Source organism: Stegostoma tigrinum, chromosome 9 (genome assembly GCF_030684315.1).
Source record: "Stegostoma tigrinum isolate sSteTig4 chromosome 9, sSteTig4.hap1, whole genome shotgun sequence".
Taxonomy (NCBI): domain Eukaryota; kingdom Metazoa; phylum Chordata; class Chondrichthyes; order Orectolobiformes; family Stegostomatidae; genus Stegostoma; species Stegostoma tigrinum.
Genome location: NC_081362.1, coordinates 26,184,277 through 26,202,713, shown reverse-complemented (window position 1 = coordinate 26,202,713; position 18,437 = coordinate 26,184,277). Strand labels below are relative to the sequence as shown.

The 18,437-nt window shown below is 38.3% G+C and overlaps 1 protein-coding gene across 11 annotated transcripts in view; it reads left to right on the top strand.

Moving 5' to 3' along the window:
* afdna (afadin, adherens junction formation factor a) overlaps positions 1-18,437 on the top strand; it is a 213,809-nt gene that overhangs the window by 121,526 nt on the left and 73,846 nt on the right. For 8 of the 11 annotated variants that reach the window (XM_059648423.1, XM_059648426.1, XM_059648431.1 and 5 more), the window contains exons 13-17: positions 4,979-5,040; positions 5,609-5,814; positions 10,060-10,080; positions 10,457-10,602; positions 14,740-14,834. In XM_059648423.1, coding sequence (XP_059504406.1) covers positions 4,979-5,040; positions 5,609-5,814; positions 10,060-10,080; positions 10,457-10,602; positions 14,740-14,834 — 530 coding nt within the window. The remainder of the gene's footprint in view (positions 1-4,978; positions 5,041-5,608; positions 5,815-10,059; positions 10,081-10,456; positions 10,603-14,739; positions 14,835-18,437) is intronic. The other 3 variants (XM_059648433.1, XM_059648432.1, XM_059648424.1) reach the window with 1 other exon arrangement.

Here is an 18,437-nt window from a genome sequence, read left to right as displayed (position 1 = left end):
AATTATAATGGCAAAAGGTCATAAGTTTTATGTACAGGCCCCTTAACAGTAATGACATGGTAGTACTGGGTATCAAGGAAGAAATGAGCCTGTCAAAAGGGTGCAGCAATTGTCATGTAGATTTTAACCTACATATAGCATGGAAAACCAAATGGGGGAGAAAGTGTAGGTGAGAAATTCATTGAATGTTTTCAGGGCCATTTCTTAGAGCAGCATGTTATGGCACCACCCAGAGAGCAGGCTATACTAGAAACAAGAGAAATTGCTGGAAAATATCAATAGGCTTGGCAGCATTTGAGGACAGAAATCAGTATGAGTCTTGGGTCCAGTGATGCTGCTTCAGAACTGATAGACAGGAGAAGGTTGGTTTTTATGCAGAGAATGGGATAAGGGGCAAGGAGTAAACTTTAGGTGGAGATAGAGCTCATAGATTGAAAGGAACAGTTGGACAAAGGGGTGGATAATAGTCAGTCTAGGGAAATGATGGATGTTATTGGAGACTATTCGTGGCTAACAATGGGTAGTGTGTAATAGCAGACCATGTGATAACAAGCCCATCAATGTGGAGGCTGGGGTAAGCGCAAGAGAGAACGTGCCTCAAGCCCTAAAATTAAGATCGATATTGAATCTGGGAGACAGAGTTCTCAGGTGTAAAATAAGGTGCTGCTCTTCCGTCTTGCACTGAGCTTCGTTAAGCACTGCAGCAAGCCAGAGATTGTTTCCTGGCCAACATCTATGGGGTGTGTTGAAGTGGCAGGCAACTGGAAGCTCAACAGTTATTTTTGCAGACAGAATGTAATGTCACTGTGAAGTTGTCGCTCAGTCTATGCTTTGTTTCCCCAATCTAAAGGAGACTACATAATGAGCAGTAAATGTAGTAGATATTATATTAAGTGAAGTGCAGGTGAAGGGCTGCTTCACCTGGAGGGTGTGTTTGAGCCCTTGGACACTGCAGCAGGAGGAAGTAAACAAGTAGGTGTTATCTTGTGCGGTTGCAGGTTGAGATGTCATGATGCTGTTGCGGTGGTAGTAGTGGACAGTTGAGATTGAAGGAGCAATGGACCAGGATGTCCTAGAGGGAACAGTCCATGCAGAAGGCTGACAAGGAAGCGGATGGGAATGTGTGTCCTGTGGTGGCATCCTGCTGGAAATGGCAGCTAATGATCCTTTGCTTGTCGATGCTGGTGGGATGGTAGGTGAAGACAAGGGGGTGCCAGCTGCTGCTGCGGGAGGGTAGACAGGGGAATAAGGGCTGAAGTGTGGTAGACGGTCAGACCTAGATGAGGACCCTGTCAATTACTGTGCTGCAGAATCCTTGATTGAGGACAAAGGTGGATATTTTGGAGGCCTCCTTGTCAAAAGTTGGCATCATCAGAACAGATGTGACAGAGACAGAGCAACTGGGAGAATAGAATAGAGTCTTTACAGGGATTAGGGTGAGAGGGTGTATAGTCAAAGTAACTGTATAAGTCACTTGATTTGTAGTGGATATTGGTGGCCAGCCTATTCCCAGAAATGAAAACAGATGTTAAGGAAGGGAAGGGAGGAGTCAGAAGTAGACCAGGTAAAGATGAGAACAGGCTGTAAGTTGGAGTCGAAATTGATAAACCTTTCCAATTTGGGACGAGAGGGAAGCAGCACTGGCAATGTAATCGCTATACCAGAGAAAGAGTTATGGTTGGGGTCTGGAACAAAGAATGCTCTATGTACCCCACAAAGCGATGGATAACTGGGGGTACTCATGACCACCCTTTTGACCTGGAAAAAGTGCCAGAAGTTAGAGGAGTGCCTCAGAGTGAGCATGAGCTCAGTCAGGCAGGGTGAATGGAGACAGTTTAGGCCTTTTTTTTTCCAGGAAGAAGCAAAGAGCCCTGAGACCATCCTAATTGGGGTATGAGTGTGTAAAAGAATTGTACATTCATGGGAGTGGAATCATAAGATGAAATGAGGATAGTGACCATTATGGACACAGTAGCCTGATATTCCATGGTGGGGTCATAATCCAGGGGGAGATAGGAGGGGAGGTATCTGAGACCTGGCGCTCAGCATTTGCAATGAGAAGTTGGACTGCCAGGTAACAACCACCCTTGTCAACAGGCTTGATTATAAAGTTTGTGTTGGATCTGACAGCACAGAATGTCGTTCATTCATAGGTTGGAATGGGTGAGGGAGGCAGAGGAATTGAGGTGACCACTATCTCATCAACAGTTCTCAAACAAATTGAGTGCAGGTAAATAGCCAGAAAGAGGGACCCAAGTGGAAGGAAAGGGTTGGAAGTGAGCGAAGGAGTCTGGGGGTCGCAGAGAGGACTCTTGCCCAAAGAAATGGGCCCGAAGGCAATGGAAGAAGAGTTCAACGTCATGGTGCCTGAAATTCATTAAGGTTGGGATGCTGAGGGCAGAATATTCAGCATTAGTGTTTGGAAGGTCAGATGGAATAGTCAATATGTAAATATAGCATGCTATACGAGACCTAGTTGTGACTACCAAAATTGGATTAATTATTGACTCCATAGTGAAACTGACCGTGGGTAGTAGCATCCGTAATATAGTTGAATTTTACATGCAGTTAAAAGGAGAGAAGTGGGGGTCCAAGAGTACTAATAGAATTTAAACAAAGACAGCCATAAAGACATGAAAGCAGAGCTTACAAACGTGAACTGGGCAATTTAGGTTAAGGGGCAGGTCAATAAATGTGCAGTGACAAACATTTGAGGTGAAATTTCAGATAGGGCACAATAGATACATTGCAACAAATAAAAATTTTAATGGGACAGACCTGTTTGTGCTTAACTGAAAAAAAAATCAAAGGTGGTATCAAGCTTGGGTGTGAGGTGGGGGTTGGTTGGGGAACATAAAATTATGCAAAGATAGGTGGTAGGTCAGATTATTGGACAGAATATGAAAAACAGCTAAGAATTACAAAGATTAATATAAAGGGAAAAATTGAAGTACAGAAGTTAACCTTCTAAAACAAACATCTCTTTGGACACTTGAGGTAATGAAGTAATGTTGGCCTGATAGAAAATGTGTCTGAAGAATTAGTAATGGAGGATAAAGAGATGACACATGAATTCACCTGGTGTTTTGTGGTCTTCACAGATAGAACGAGCAACCTGGAAATAACTAAAACAGGAACTGAAAGGGAGGGAGGAAGCCAAGAAGGTTATAATTGCTGCAGAAGAAGTACTGAGTAAATCGTTGAAATTGAGAATTGACAAGACCCTAGATCATGGAGTTCATTCTGTGTATTTTTAAAAGAAGTAGCTGATGAAACTGTTGTTTTAATTGTCCAAAACTCATTCAATTCAAGAATGGTTCCTTTAGATAGGAAAACGGCCGGGTAACCTTATTCAAAAGGGATGGAGGCAGAAAGTAACAAACCTCAGACCAGTCTGCATAACACCTGTCATATGGAAAATGTTAGAAGCTATTAAAAGGTATTACAACTGGGCGCTGGATATTTGAGGTAATCAGGTAGAGCCAACATGTTCTTTTTCAAAAGAAAATCATGTGTTACTAACTTCTTGGAATTATTTGAAGAAGTAACTTGTGCCATAGATAAAAGGGAACCAGTGGGAATATTGTACTTTTAATTTCCAAAAGACATTTGATAAGATGTCTCATGAAAAAATATTGCAGAGAGTAAGATCTTGTGGTGTGGTGGGTAACACATTATAGAGTCAGAGATCTGCAGCACAGAAAAAGGCCCTTCAGCCGATTGTTGCCATGCTAATCACTGACCTGGTATGAATGGATTGCCTTTGAGGAAAGGCTAGACAGACTAGGTGTGTATCCTTTGAATATAGAACTGTCCACTTAATGGAAGAAATGAAGAAACATTCTTTGAGGATTAGGAGTGGAAGTCTTTGGTATTCCTTACCTCAAAAGGCAGAGGATGTCGAATTTAAAAACATTTTTTAAGGCAGTGATAGACAGATTCTTCATTGCCAAGGGGATTAAACATTGTCAGAGTTGAGGCTAAAATCAGATTATCCATGTCATTCTGAATGGCAGAGCAGCATTGAAGGGCTGAGTTGGCTAACTCATGTCTTGTTTGTACTTTCTGCCACTTACCCGCCTGACATCTGTCGGATGCACCCTTTTCCAACATTTTTGGGACTGTTTCTCTCTCTTCGTTTGTATCTGTCTCTTTCTAGTTCATCCATATGTGCATGTCTCATTCTGCTTCCTGTACTCTTACCAGATACTCACCACCAAATTGCTTTCTCATGAACTGATACTGTTTCTTCCTTCTGTTTGCACTTTGTCTGCACGTATTTATTTTAATTTATATAAAGTTTTATGTAGATTAACTTGCATGTTTATCTATAAATCCAGCATCTTTGTGTTACACCAGATAAGTAGCTTTTGTAACTGGTGTCTGCATTCCGGTTCTCTCCTCTCCACTGCATTTCCAACTTGATTCTTTGTTTTGTTGAATCATGTTTGATGGGCCACTTATCTTCGAGAAGCCTTAACTTGTCTTTTTTGGTTCTGTTGCTGAAACCTGGATATATTCAATTTTTTAAAGTTCAGATTTCCAAAATTTGTAAATATCAATTTGTTTTCAAGCTCCTTGTTTTAAGAAAAGTGATAGGTATACCATTTTACTCTAAAATTCCTGTATAAATTGACAGTTCTATGTTGTATTTTTAAAGATAATTGGCTCAGAGGATGTGCACTGTAGGCATTAAAACGGCAATAGAATCAAAACGTCCTAAATCCAGTTCTTATTTTTCTTAATAGTGGTGCCGTGAGGAGACACTTCTTAGTTGGTGTGGAAGCTGAAATCATTCTAGGACTAACTTAAAGTTCAATTTTATTTGGGTTGTATAATCTTTGATTTATTCATAACTTGCACTTAAAAATAATTCATAATTCTAAAATTGCATGACAACTGGAGGTTAGTATCTGTTAAGTGGGATCAAACATGCAGACATTATTTGGCTTGTTGAGAATATACTGTTATTTTGCAGACCACAAAACATACAAGGTCATGAGTTGACTCTGCCAGCAACAATAGAATTTCGAGAGAGTTGTAAGTAACTGGTAATATGTATCGTGTCTACTTGTATTATGCAGTTTCATTTTTCATGTCAGCTTTGATCCATTGGTAGCACATTTCTCTTGAGGCATAGATTCAAGTTCCACTTCTCAGGTTTGAGCACAGTATGGACCAGCACTGTTGTGTAGAGGAGATGAAATGCTGTTGTAGGTCTTTCAAATTAAACTTGGCGTTCCCAGTCAAGTGAATGTAAAATGATTCCACTTTAGGTTACGTAGCTGAGGAGTCCTTTGTGATATTTATCCCTCCCCCGACACCATAAACTGATTATGCAGTCATTTATTGCTTTGCTGTTTGTGGGACCTTGCCAATCTTCACACAGCAATCATGTTTCAAAGCTGACTGCAGAAGTATCTTAGTCATTCGCTTTGAAACATTTTCAGAGAAAATCCTGAGGGTTTGTAGTGGTTTACCAGTGTAAGTTTGCTCCTTTAAGCACTTGGGTAATTACTTGAAATTTAAGAAGTTCTAATATAGTGAAATTTTATATGGAACACAATTATATTAGTTAAGGTGATAACGAATTATTTTTATTTTACAGCTGAAGATGCCTTCCTGTCTGCCATTGTTAACTATACCAATAGTTCTACTGTCCATTTCAAGCTGTCTCCGACATATGTGCTCTACATGACTTGTCGATATGTCCTATCTAGCCAATACCGACCTGATATGAGCCCTTCTGAACGTACTCATAAAGTTATTGCAATAGTTAACAAGATGGTTAGCATGATGGAAGGAGTTATTCAGGTGAGTTTTGATACTCATTTCTTGAACTGCTTTCAGCTGTACTTTTTATGCATATGATTAGGATGGTTGACTTGCTGTTGGCAACAAGTGTGAACTGGCTAGTATCATCTCACCACTAAAGGCAACAAAACAAAAATATCAGTTTGGTCAGGCTTGTATTTTTTTTTGTGGTAGAAGAAAATAGGTATAGCTTATCTGTTACTTTAGATTCATCAGAAGGCAGGGGAAACAAAATGGTACTTAAAGTATGCCTTTCTAAATGAAAATTTTTAAGTAGTGTCCTAGTTTTAAACCAGGTAAGGAATTACTATTTACAAGTTCTTCTTCTGTTGACTGTTGTAGGAAAAGCAAACTTTAGTGCACCTACCTGTGTTTTTTCTGCCACTATTACTGAATTCAAAACTCAGTAGCTAGTGTATTGTTCCTATCATTTTGCTATGCTACATTAGTTGTACCACGTTTTATAAATAGTGCAGTTTTGTTTTAAATGGCAATTTCAAATTTAATTCTTAAAGTTGTGAATGTAAGCTGTGTAATTTTGTAATAAGTTTTTATGAACAATATAAAATGTGTGTTTTTGTATACAAAGTTAAATTATCTAATTTTCATTGGTTTTAAAAAACCTACCATATGCACACATCATCTGTTTGCTCAGTATCATGCAATGACTATTCAGCAAAGTCACCCGATTTAAAATCAATTATAAAATGCTTGCAACATGTTTAACTTTTCATATCTGTATCAGCTCTGTAAGACCAACTAACTTGATCCCACTCTTGCACTATTTCCCAAATCCCTGCAATTTTTGTCCTTCACATAATGTTGAAAAGTGATTCTGCTTCCACTATACGTTTGGATTTCATATCCTATCCTAATTGCTGCATTTTAAAAAATTGTTTTCCCCTTGAATTTTTTTGTAGTTTACCTCAAATTGATGTCCGTGGGTTCTCTGCTATTTAGCCAATGGGACCAGTTTTACCCTTTCCTATCAAGACAAATTTAGATAAGATTTTTATATATTGCATAACATGCTTCTCAGGTAAATAAATTCCTGCCAATGCCCTGATAAACATGGGGCAACTATAAATAATGATTGATAAATAATTGGCAAACTAAGCTCAACACAACTAAATGCTAGTGAGTGCTTTTTTAGTAGGTAGAATAAGGAGTTCACATCACTTGGAAGTATAAGTCTAGATGGGGTGAAAGGACAAATGTAGCAATCGCCAAAATATCTGCTACAGATCAGCAAGGCAGAAAACACGAGCTTTATTTCTAGGGCAAAGAAGTGAAAAGTAAGGAATTTATATTAAAACCTATCAAACCTTGATTAGACCACGCTTCAAGTAATGTCTGAGTTTGCATTTTCATGTGATCAGAAAGATAGAAGAGGCTCGAGAGAAGGTGCAGAGATGTCTTACAAGGACGAGGGGGGAGAAAAGTCAGTAAACCTATTGGGAAAAGAATGACACACTGGATTTCTTCCTTTTGTGTGAGAGATAACAAAGTCTTTCGAAGATGATCTGTTTTGCTAGAAACAGGCCATCAATATTTTATAGTCCAATAGGGGATGCAGAAGGAGCTCATTTACCCAAAGATTTTGTTACTGGGAACAGCCAAAGCGAATAAATTACCTACAGTGTGAAAACAGGCCCTTCGGCCCAACAAGTCCACACAGCCCTTTGAAGCATCCCACCCAGACCCATCCCCCTGTAACCCACACACCCCTGAACACTACAGGCAATTTAGCATGGCCGATCCACCTAGCCTGCGCATCTTTGGACTATGGGAGGAGACCGGAGCACCCAGTGGAAACCCACACAGACAGTCGGCCAAGGCTGGAATCAAACCCAGGTCCCTGGCACTGTGAGGCTGCAGTGCTAACCACTGAGCCACTGTGCTGCCCAGATTTATTGATCTACTTGAGATGTTGGCCAAGGCAGAGAAGGAAAAGGAATAGATGGGAAAAAGTGATTGGAAACTCAAGTGAGCCACAACGCTGGCATGGACTGTTTCAACTGACCAACCTGTTTTTGTGCAGTACATCTTATGTTGTCGTCTGTAGGTACACTTTTTCACTCATTATGAAGTAAATGTATTTTTTAGTTACATGTCCTGGGTGTTTCTCCAGACCTTCTTTCCAATGTGATCCCTTTTTGAAGCATAAAAATTGGCCTGCCCTGGAGAAAAGGAGAGGGATAGTTGTATCTCTGTTATTATGTTTGTATTTCCCTCATTTCTTGCTGGGCAACACAAGGTTCCAAATCTCACCTTAATTAATAGTTCTCTCTTCTAGTTTCCATGTGAGACTTAGATTGTAACAGGTAATAATCAATACTGAAAGAAACTTCTGATGCTTCCTACAAGTCTTCCTAAATATTGATGTGTAAATTCTGTCTACATTTTTCTTTTGGATTCAACATGTTGAGAACAATCTTCCAAAAAATGTAATTGTAGCTATGCGTTTATAAGCCAAAATATTGTTCCTTACAATGTTTAAAAGGGTAATTCATGAATAATGCAAAAGCATTACCATTTCAACATGGACAGTTAAATGGCAGCAGCGATTCCCTTACATGATCGGTGTCAACACACTACACCCAGAATACTGATTTATATAGGAATATTATTTATCCAAGTTCATAGATTCAAACAATCCCTACAATGTGGAAACAGGCATTCGGCCCAACAAGTCCACACCAACTGTCTGCATAGCTAGCAAACCACCCAGACTCATCCCCCTTCCCTGTCCCTCTAACTGTGTGTTTCCCATGGCTAATCCACCTAACTTACACATCTCTGGACACTGGGGACAATTTAGAATGGCCGATCCGCCTAAGCTGTACATTTTTGGACTGTGGGAGGGAACCAGAGCACTTGGAGGAAACCCTGCAGATATGTTGAGAACGTGCAAACTCCATGTAGACAGTTGCCTGAGGCTAGAATTAAATCCAGGTCCCTGGTGCCATGAGGCAGCGATGCTAACCACTGAGCCACCATGCCTCAGCCATGGAAAATGAGTAAAAAAAAAACGTAAGATTGGGAAACAAGAGAACTAAATCTGAGCAGACAGTGTTTTCAGCATTTAGACAGTACAGCAGTTTGGGAAAGTTCAGTTGTAACCAACTCAGCCAACTTTAGGAGTTTACACTGAGTGTCCAGCTTGCACAGGAACAGGTTGGCAGTGATTATGAAGGTATTGTGGTTAAAGTCTCCTAACTTGGCACGTGTTGGAGATTTTAGACTCCACGCAGAGCGGGAGTTAACAAATAGAAACATGCCTAAAAGAAAGGTGAATCAAGCTATAAAATGAGCACTTTAACAATCTGGCCGTCCAAGCGTGACCCCAGTCGTTCCTTCCCCAGCCGTTCTTTCCCCAGCTCTACACTTGGGTTGGGACCCATTGATGTAGTGAAAATAAGTACATCACCACAAGATTATTTGTCAGAATATGGTGCTAAGAGTGATTAGAAAGCAAAGACTTCCGTTTTGCTTCTACAACTGGTCTGACTTGCATGACTGTAAGGGAAATCATGTAAAGTGGATATCATCCATTTATGGATGGGTAAACCTGTAGTGGCGGAAATCAGTTTTAGGAGACGTGAATTGTAGCATCTTGCATCATATCTCCACCCATGCACTGACTTAATTTCTGGGAATTGGTTAGTTTTTACAAACAGCTTGCATAACTTTTATTTGTGTTTAATTATCTGTTGGGATATTTTCATCGACTTGTGTTATTTTAACATTTCTCCATGAGGCTTAGAAATTTTCACATACTTCATCCACAAAAATTGATATTTTATTGTGTTACTTTTGCTTTCCGAAGTACTTTTCAGTTCTTTTGTGTTAGTGATGCATAACATAGATAAGTATTGGTGCAAGATAAACTACTGAACATCAAAATGAGCAAATGTATTTTTGTGTCTATCAATCAAATAGCAAAAATCTCTTTCCATTAAGTATGACAATTCAAATATTTTCTTTCTTACCCTTCTGTCCCACCAAAGTCCTTGGGTGGGGAAGCTACATCACTACAAATAACAACCTAATATACAAATTGAGAAAGTTTCTTTCTAGATCATTGCAGTTCGGATGGCTTGTGTTTTAAGTTGCTGTCTGTGGAGTTTCATAATTAAACTTTTAATTTTATGCAGTGTTTTGCATTGTATTGATCATTATTTGTGTACGTCGTGACTGTTTTTTTTTCTCTATTTTGCCTGATTCCTCTTCCCTTTTCTGCAGGATATAGCCCAGTATGAACAGGTAGGACATGTTGCTGGGAACTGTTCCCAGCAGTCAGCTTAGCTCAGTTTCTCATGCTTTTCCATATCAGAAACAACAAATCCAGCAGCTGGACTGAACGGTACATAACACTCATTTAGCAATTGGAACATGCAGCACTAAAACTTGACTGCACAACTGTGTTGGCATTTCATTTTATCTGCTTAATGCACTTTTCTGTGGTGATGTACAGATTCAGCCCAAGTTCTCTCGCTTGATGTCTGTGGCCCTGTTCTTTTTGTCAGCCTTGTTTAACATTGCCTAGCCTGGCTCATGCGGTCAGGGTTTACATTTAAGACTGATCATGTAGAACCAAAGAATTTTAACTCTATAATGACATTATTTTTGATCATTACAGAAGCAGAAGAATATTGCAGGTGCACTTGCCTTCTGGATGGCAAATGCATCAGAACTTCTCAACTTCATCAAACAGGACAGAGATCTGAGTCGAATCACGCTAGATGCACAGGATGTCTTGGCTCATTTGGTGCAAATGGCTTTCAAGTATGAAAATTAAAACACTAGATGTTTTAATCCTGTCTTGTCAACACTTTTAGCTTCTCACTTAAGGCAAATACTGAATTGGTTTATGTTGTGACTTTCTCCACTGCACCACCACTCCAGTCCTTCCCAGAAAGTTAGCTTAAATATTCATGCTTTTCTGTTCTGTTTTCTGATTTTTCCAGTGCGGTCCATGCAATCTTCCCTGAATGTAGAATTTATATCAAGAGGATTGTTGATAGATTTTAAATTTGTAAGTCCTCAAAGTTCACTTTCTTCATGAGCAGTAGTATGATGGTATGTGTCCAAATAGTACATCAGAATTACTAATTGATTTTGTATAATATTCTCACTGCCATGACAGGAATTGAGCAAAACGTTGTCAAAATGCACTCAGTTACCGCTGGTACTGAGCATCTGTGTGATTTAGAAACACAACCAAACAATTTTGGAAGTTGGTTTGAAATGACCATGCAAGTATTTCGTAAACTGTGTCTTTTTTTTTGAAGTAGACCAGATATTTCCACTACTGAGGATTTTCCGTACAGATTTAACCTCATCTGACATTGCTCATCTTTGACTTACGTAGTACAACTAAATGACAATTTACTGTTTCTTGTTACGCTCATTTATTAGCTAAAGGGAAAAAAATCTTGGTGATCAAGATTGCTGTCAGATTCCAGATGGCTTATCACCTTTGTTTTATATAAATAAATGTGTGGGATTACAATAATTATTCTAATGAAGTATAGTTTTTGGGACCCCTGGAGATTAGAATTTTAACGAGGTTGTTGACTTCCTCGCTATGTCGATGTGTTTGATTTCAAGATGCTTCATCACCCTGCTAGAAGATAATGTCAGTGTGCCTCCAGTGAAGCATTGGTCTGTTGTCCCGTTGGTTATTTATATGTCTCAGTTTGCTGGGGTGGTTGGCATCACTTCCAGTTCTGTTTTTCAGTGGTTTGTATATCGGGTTCGGTTCAATGTATTTGATGGAATTTCAGTTGGAATACCAGGCTTCCAGGACTTCCTTGGCGTGTCTCTGTTTGACTAGTGCTATATTAGGTTTGTTGTCCCGGTTGAATTTGTGTCCTTCTTTCTCCATGTGTATTGAGACCAGTGAGAACTGGTCGTGGCTAGTTGGTGTTACCTGGCAGGTTGCTGAAAAGTCTGCAAACAGATACACCGACACCAAGGGACACCACCAATTCTCTCACTGGTCTCAATATGCATGGACAAAGGAGGACACACATTCGGCTGGGACAACACGTCCGTGATAGCACAAGCCAAATGGAGGCATACCAGGGAATTATTGTTTTCCAACTGGAGCTCCATCAACAAACACATTTGAACTGGACCTGATTATACAAATCACCGAGAAACTGAACTGGAAATGAGGCCACCCACTTCAGCAGACCGAGGCATATAGGTAGCAAGTGGAACGGAACATCAGCACTTCACTGGAGGCACACTGATGTAGCCTTATCAGGGTGATGAAACGTCTGCGATCAAACACAACAGCTCAGCAAGCAAGTCTACAATGTCATCAACAACCCAAGCTACAAATCTTCAAGAATTTTAATGAATTCTTTTGACAGTTTGCTTCATTTGGTACAGTACTTTTTAGGTATAGTTTTTTTTTGCATTTTAAAACCAGTAAAATACTCTTATAAAAGATGTACTGAATTTTCTTTAACTAGGTAGTTCTGAGGTTGAGTTTTAATTACTGATGAGGGTGTGAATTCCTATGGGGAATGCAGCTAGAGCCAGCACCTTAGCAACAGGGAGGGAGGAGAAAGGATAAAACTAGGTTAAAACCTAGAAAATTCTCAAATGCTTTCTCTTTGACCTAAGAAGTTTTTTTTGAATGGCTGTGCCAAATTTTATTTGAAATCTTAAGCCCTGCTAAAAGTTATTTTCTTAATTATTTCTAGAATTTATCTTGCCATGTTATACAGCATTATTTAGAAGTGTCAAGGAATGGTTACAATTTTGGTTGAAATCAAATACATGGAAAAGTGCTTTCTTCAGTTTTTGTTACAAGATATTAGAAACATTAACACTCTAATCGAGCTCACTTATTACACCGCTTCTAGGTAATGTTTCCCGTATCCTAAATTAAACTAAATGCTTGGCTTTCAAGCTAGTACTCAATTTTAAAAAAAAGTGTGACTACCTTGTGGTACCTTCCATGTTAACTCTGTTTCAGTGCACAGTTCTATTCATAGTATTTCACTTCTTGTTGGAGAAAATGCACTTTGCACAAAGTGCTTCAGTTTGAGAAATTGTAAATTGGTAGCATCAAAAACCTTAAATTGTCTTTGGGAATTTGCCATTTGCAACAGAGTAATTATTTTCACAGTTGGTAACCCTCAGAGTATTTGCTTTCATTTTATAGCATTTCATAAGGCATCTACTATTACAACTCCACATGTCATTATAAAGATTACAGGTCTTATTAGCGTTGAACATTTAGGCTTTCTCGATAACTGCTGAAGGAATAACTGCATTTATAAAATTATCTAGATGAAAGGACCAATAGGAATATTAACTGCCCTACAGATTTTAAGTGTAAAGAACCCCTTCAGAGCCTGTTAGTTGTAACTTTTTTCAAAATCTCAGAATTATGGATATATTAGAAAGATTGATCTACACAGTCATTTGAGTGAATGCTGACCTTGAAGAAATGAACTCCCAAGTAGGAAATTATGATAAAGAAAGGTTAAGAAAAACCAAGTTGTTTGCTTTAGGAAAGAGACTTCAAAATGATCTGATGGGATGTTTCAAGTATGTTGATGTTACTTAAAGGTATTCACAATTTTGGCCAAAAAGTATTATTTCACTAACTGACATAATTTGATTAGAAAGCAAAGTATTCAGTGACAGGGGAGTGAAGTAGTGAAGTAGTAGAATAATCCAGTTTTTCTTCTCCCCCCCCCCCCCCCCCCAAGAAAATTATTTCATGATCAGAGAAAATGCTTCAATCAACGAATTATAAACATTTGCAGCAGATAGTCATTTATCTCTAAGTTTGCACCAATCTATCCAAAGCTATCCAGCCTAATACCACTTCCCAGTAGGTTAGGCTCTTCAAGTACATACCCGTGTGGTTTCTAAATGTGATAATTTCTGCCTTGTCCACCTGTGAGACAAAGTTCCAGACCCTGCTGTTATTTGGATGAATTCATTTCATAACATCCCTTGACCAATTATGTTAATTTATGCCCTTGACCATTGATCGCTCTGCCAGGAGCAATAGGTCTATCCCATCCAATCTGGTCTCTGTTTTATCCCCAATTTAAGCTGTTTTCAACCTTCTTTGTTCAACGCTTCAAATAAACAATACCAGCCTAACAAACATTCTTCATAACTAACGTTTTTCTCATCCTAGTAGCAACATGTGTATTTCTCATCATTTAGTATGCTGTCATCCTTTCTGCAGTGTAATAGTTGTATTCTCGTTGTGGCATAACTGGTGTTTATAATAAAGTCCCAGCATACTCTGTCTATTTTTCTATTCCACACTTCCCATATTAAAAGCAAGTATCCCATTTGCCTTCACAATTACATCAAAATTGTCTGACTACCTCTGGAACTTTGAAACATACACTCCAAGGTCATAATGTTGCTCTGCAGTACTTGTGTCCTCCTGGTTATCACATATCCCTTGCTCTCCCTAGGTATTGCCTAACACTTTTCCAATTCTCAAATTCTCCACTTGCTGCTTTCTTGCCCAACCTTAAAGCTTTCTGGGTCTACAGCTTTCTTCCTTACTATTGACCTCGAGGCCCATTTTTGTAGAATCCATATTTTTTGTTTTTAAATGTAGATACAAATTTAAATCTGAATCATTGACATACCATGAAAAGCAAGAGACCTGGTCTTGGAAATGAATTGAACAATTTGGTTTGTTCAGAACACAGTGGAGGTAACCTGTAAAAGTGGTGATTCTTCTGCTGTCGTGGTTTACTCTTGTTGTTCTCTGCAAATATATAATTAATTTTGAGGATGACCAAAACATCCTTTATGTTCTGAATGTCTTCCTCTGAATGTGGGCTGTCACACAGATTTTTGTATTTCACGTGTTAAGCCATTTTTAGTTAATTATAAAATGTCAAATTATTGAATTCTGTGTTACAGATACTTGGTACACTGTCTTCAATCTGACCTCAACAATTATATGCCAGCATTTCTTGAAGATCCAGAGGAAGCAAGCCCACAAAGACCCAAAATAGGTCTGCAAGCTAAATTTAACATTTGCTGAAAATGTTATTCAAAAGCTATAATTTCCCAGGTCCAGATTACAGTTTTTCTTTAGATTCCAGCATATTTCATTTTGCATATTATAAAGTTATAAAAGCTTCTTCCTGTCTCCAGTGGGTCGCTTGCATTGTCAATTTACATTTTAACCTACTACATGGTTGTGAATTTGCACCCAATGTTAGTTCTTCATATTATGGTTCAATATTAATTTCTGCTTCCCTCCTCCCAAAAATGAGACTCCCTGTTTACACATCAATTTGCTAATTGCAAACTTGCAATAGTTCTTTAAAATATGATATTCAGTAAGTCCAACAGATCTGGGTGGAGGAGCAAAAGAGCAAGGAATGAGCATTTATGATAGGCTTAATCTTGGTTGAATAAACAGCTTTGAGAAGTTTTTGTGGGATGGCAGGTAAAGAGATAAGTGGTCGAATAAGAATTTCTAGAAATTAGATCGAGATCCTGGTACCAGAGAAAGGAATAAATGTATGTACTGCTAGAGTCAAAGAGATGTCATGAAAGGGCAGGCCAAATTAGACAAGATCAGAAATTGCAAAAGTAAGATGTAACCAGCTGGTGGTGGATTTGTAAATCAGGTTCAGAATTTTGAATTTGACCTGTTTAAAAACAGGAATTCAATCCAGGTTGTGAGTGGGTTTGTTTTTTTTTTGAGAAATCTAAGTGGAAGGCAAAATGAAATATTTAGACTTTTGGCCAATTTGGAATTGCTACAGGATGGAGTTGGAAAAGTCTGGCCTGGAGTTGGTGAAAATATGGCCAACAACTTTAGGAATATTGCTGCACTCTGATATTCTTTATCTCAATGAAAAGTTATTACTGATCTCTGGTTGGAGAGGTAATCAATTCTGTTTTGGCAGTCAGCCAATAAAGATAGTGAGGTCTGTGTTAAGTGTGTAGAATTTTTTTTTAGTTGAGATGTCTGATAATCTCGATAAAATTCTAAATCATTTGTGACCAACAGTAAGGCAGAGATGAGGATATAATCCAGCAGCACTGAGGAGGTGTAATTTCCCTGCCAAATGTTCAGTTTGGGTCTCTATCTCCCAAGTGAAGCTTTCTACCTGAGCAAGCCTAGATATAAGACCGTATGGAGCAGAGGTTGGAGGACAGCAAATTATCACCAAATAAACTGCTTTTCTTGAGGAAATAATGAGAAACAAAAAGTCTCACTTATTTTGCAGCTTGAGACATCCCAAGCCTTTTCAGACAAGTACATATGTTGATTCGAGTCAACTAATTTTCAGTAATAAAGCAAATCACCACAGGTGATAGCTGAAGTAAAAATAGAAAATACTGAGCATGTTGGGCAGGACTTGTGAAGTAAAAAAACAAGTTTGGTGACTGTTCATTAAAACAGAGAATGAAATAGACCTTTCATAATTTCTGAAAAGATAATTGACCTGAAATGTTAACTGTTTGTTTCATAAATACCGTCGGACCAACTGAATCTTCCAACGTTTTCAGCTTTTATTTCTGATTTTGAGTAAGTAGCTTCAAAGTACTACTGATATTTTTGACTGTTCCCATCTAGGTGTTTTATGAACCATTTTCATCAACAGCTCAGATTCTTTTTAAACAATTATCTGTTCCTACAAATGGACTTGTATTAATATTTGGCATACAGTGGCATTTTCAAATATTTATCTGAATACCTTCAGATATGCTGTTTGGCTTATTGTTGTGCAAGAATTTCTAATCTCTGCTTTCCTCCCCTGAAAATCTAATCTTGTGCAGTAATTGAATAGTGGTTTCTTTGCTTTTTTAAAAAAACCTCTAAGAGTCACTCCTTCAGAAGATTGCAGAATATTTTTCTGTGGGAATAAAATCAGTTAATGGGAAGCCAGCTCATTTCATTTACATTGGTGTCTTCAAAATTTTCTGTTTTAGGAAATTACTCTTAGCTGTAGTGCATGAAAGTATCTTGTCAAGCTAAATACTGCGATTTGCAAAAGATTCATTCCTGTAAAGATGCATAGTGTTTTCTTGGTGCAGTAATTTTTTTCTCTGTAGTCACTGCTATACTGTGTTATATATAAATTTGTTTTGTGTCAAAATAGTGCCATCTTCTGCAGCCCCATCTTCCCTGCATCATATTAATTTCAAAGTGGTTTAAATAGAAGGGAATTGCAATAACAATGTCATTGGGACTTGTTGCTTTTCAGGCAAACAAATGTATGTCTGATTGACTAAACTATCCTGTACTAATCTAGAATTTTAGTTTTCTGCTCTTACTGATTACATCACAGGAATGTGACTTTTTAGGTGAGGAAGAGTGCGTGATTTGCTCCAGCAGAAAAATAAGCAATTCCTTTATCTGCACCGGAATTGTAGGACCATACCTCTTCCTGCTTATCACATTTTGAAATTCTCTTTCAGACTCAGATTAGGAATGGGAGATTTCACTCTTCAGTTGTCTGATCTAGCATTCTGTCAGGCAGAAACTGTCCACTCTTCGATTGGCAGTGATGGGCTAGGTGAACTGTACTAAAACAAAGAAATTGGTGCAGTTGTCACGAGCATCCTTGGGTAAATGTGGCAGAAGATGGCAAGGAGCAGCAAAGAATGCAGGCAAAAATGAGGAAATAATTAGTTGTATCTGTTGCTATCTGGAATCCGATATATGTTGAAATCTGGCTGGCAACCAGAAAATGTGCGACATGCATATTGCTAAGAGCATAAAGTGTCAAGATACCACAAAGTTTTGAATAAACAGTTTTTTTAAACTGTACAACGTTATGACAATCTCTCACTTTACCATGCACATTTGTTACCATACAAATTGTTTCCAACACCCGAAGTTGGTGAATATGGCCAATGAACTGATCACTCCATGGCAGACATCTCAGCACTTGTTATCAAGACAGACTCCCACAGAGTTTGCAGCAATACTCCAGATGTTGATGACACAGGTTATTAAATCTCATTAAACTTTATATTGAATTACAATGTTTCAGTTTTACTAATCTTCATTACCTTTTGAATTGCTGTCATGGATTGCTTCATGATTGCTCCTGCTCTGTTTGATCATCCTTGGGCTAAAATCCTCTGCATAGAAAAAGTGTATTTCAGTCCTCTTTCGTATGCATAACTATAGCTCTTCAAAAAATGTCACCCAGTTAAACCTGCTGCTAGGTTTTCTTTTTATTCACATTTGCTCCCAATTAAACCTTAATTGCCTGCCTAACAAGAATCTATTCACTTGTCTCAGATATTGGATGACCATTGGCTTTAAGTAGCAAAAGCTGTAAACTGTGTCAACTGTCTAAAGATTTCTCCTCACCTCTGCAATTAGTAATATGCAAGACCTCGTGGTTTTGTGGTAACATTTGCAAAGGTGGAAGAAAAAGGCAAAATTTGCTTAATATACATGAAGCAACAATATTCTGTATGCAGTGTTAGTTTTTTAAAATTATGGAGGTTTGAATAAGGATAAAGGATATGAAGAAAAGTCATAGCAAGATTTTGCATATGTGTCTCTGATACCAGTCAAACATGTTTTGCTTCAAGAAATTAGAGAATTGTGCAAAAATAAATTATTTCAAATTTAATCTCCG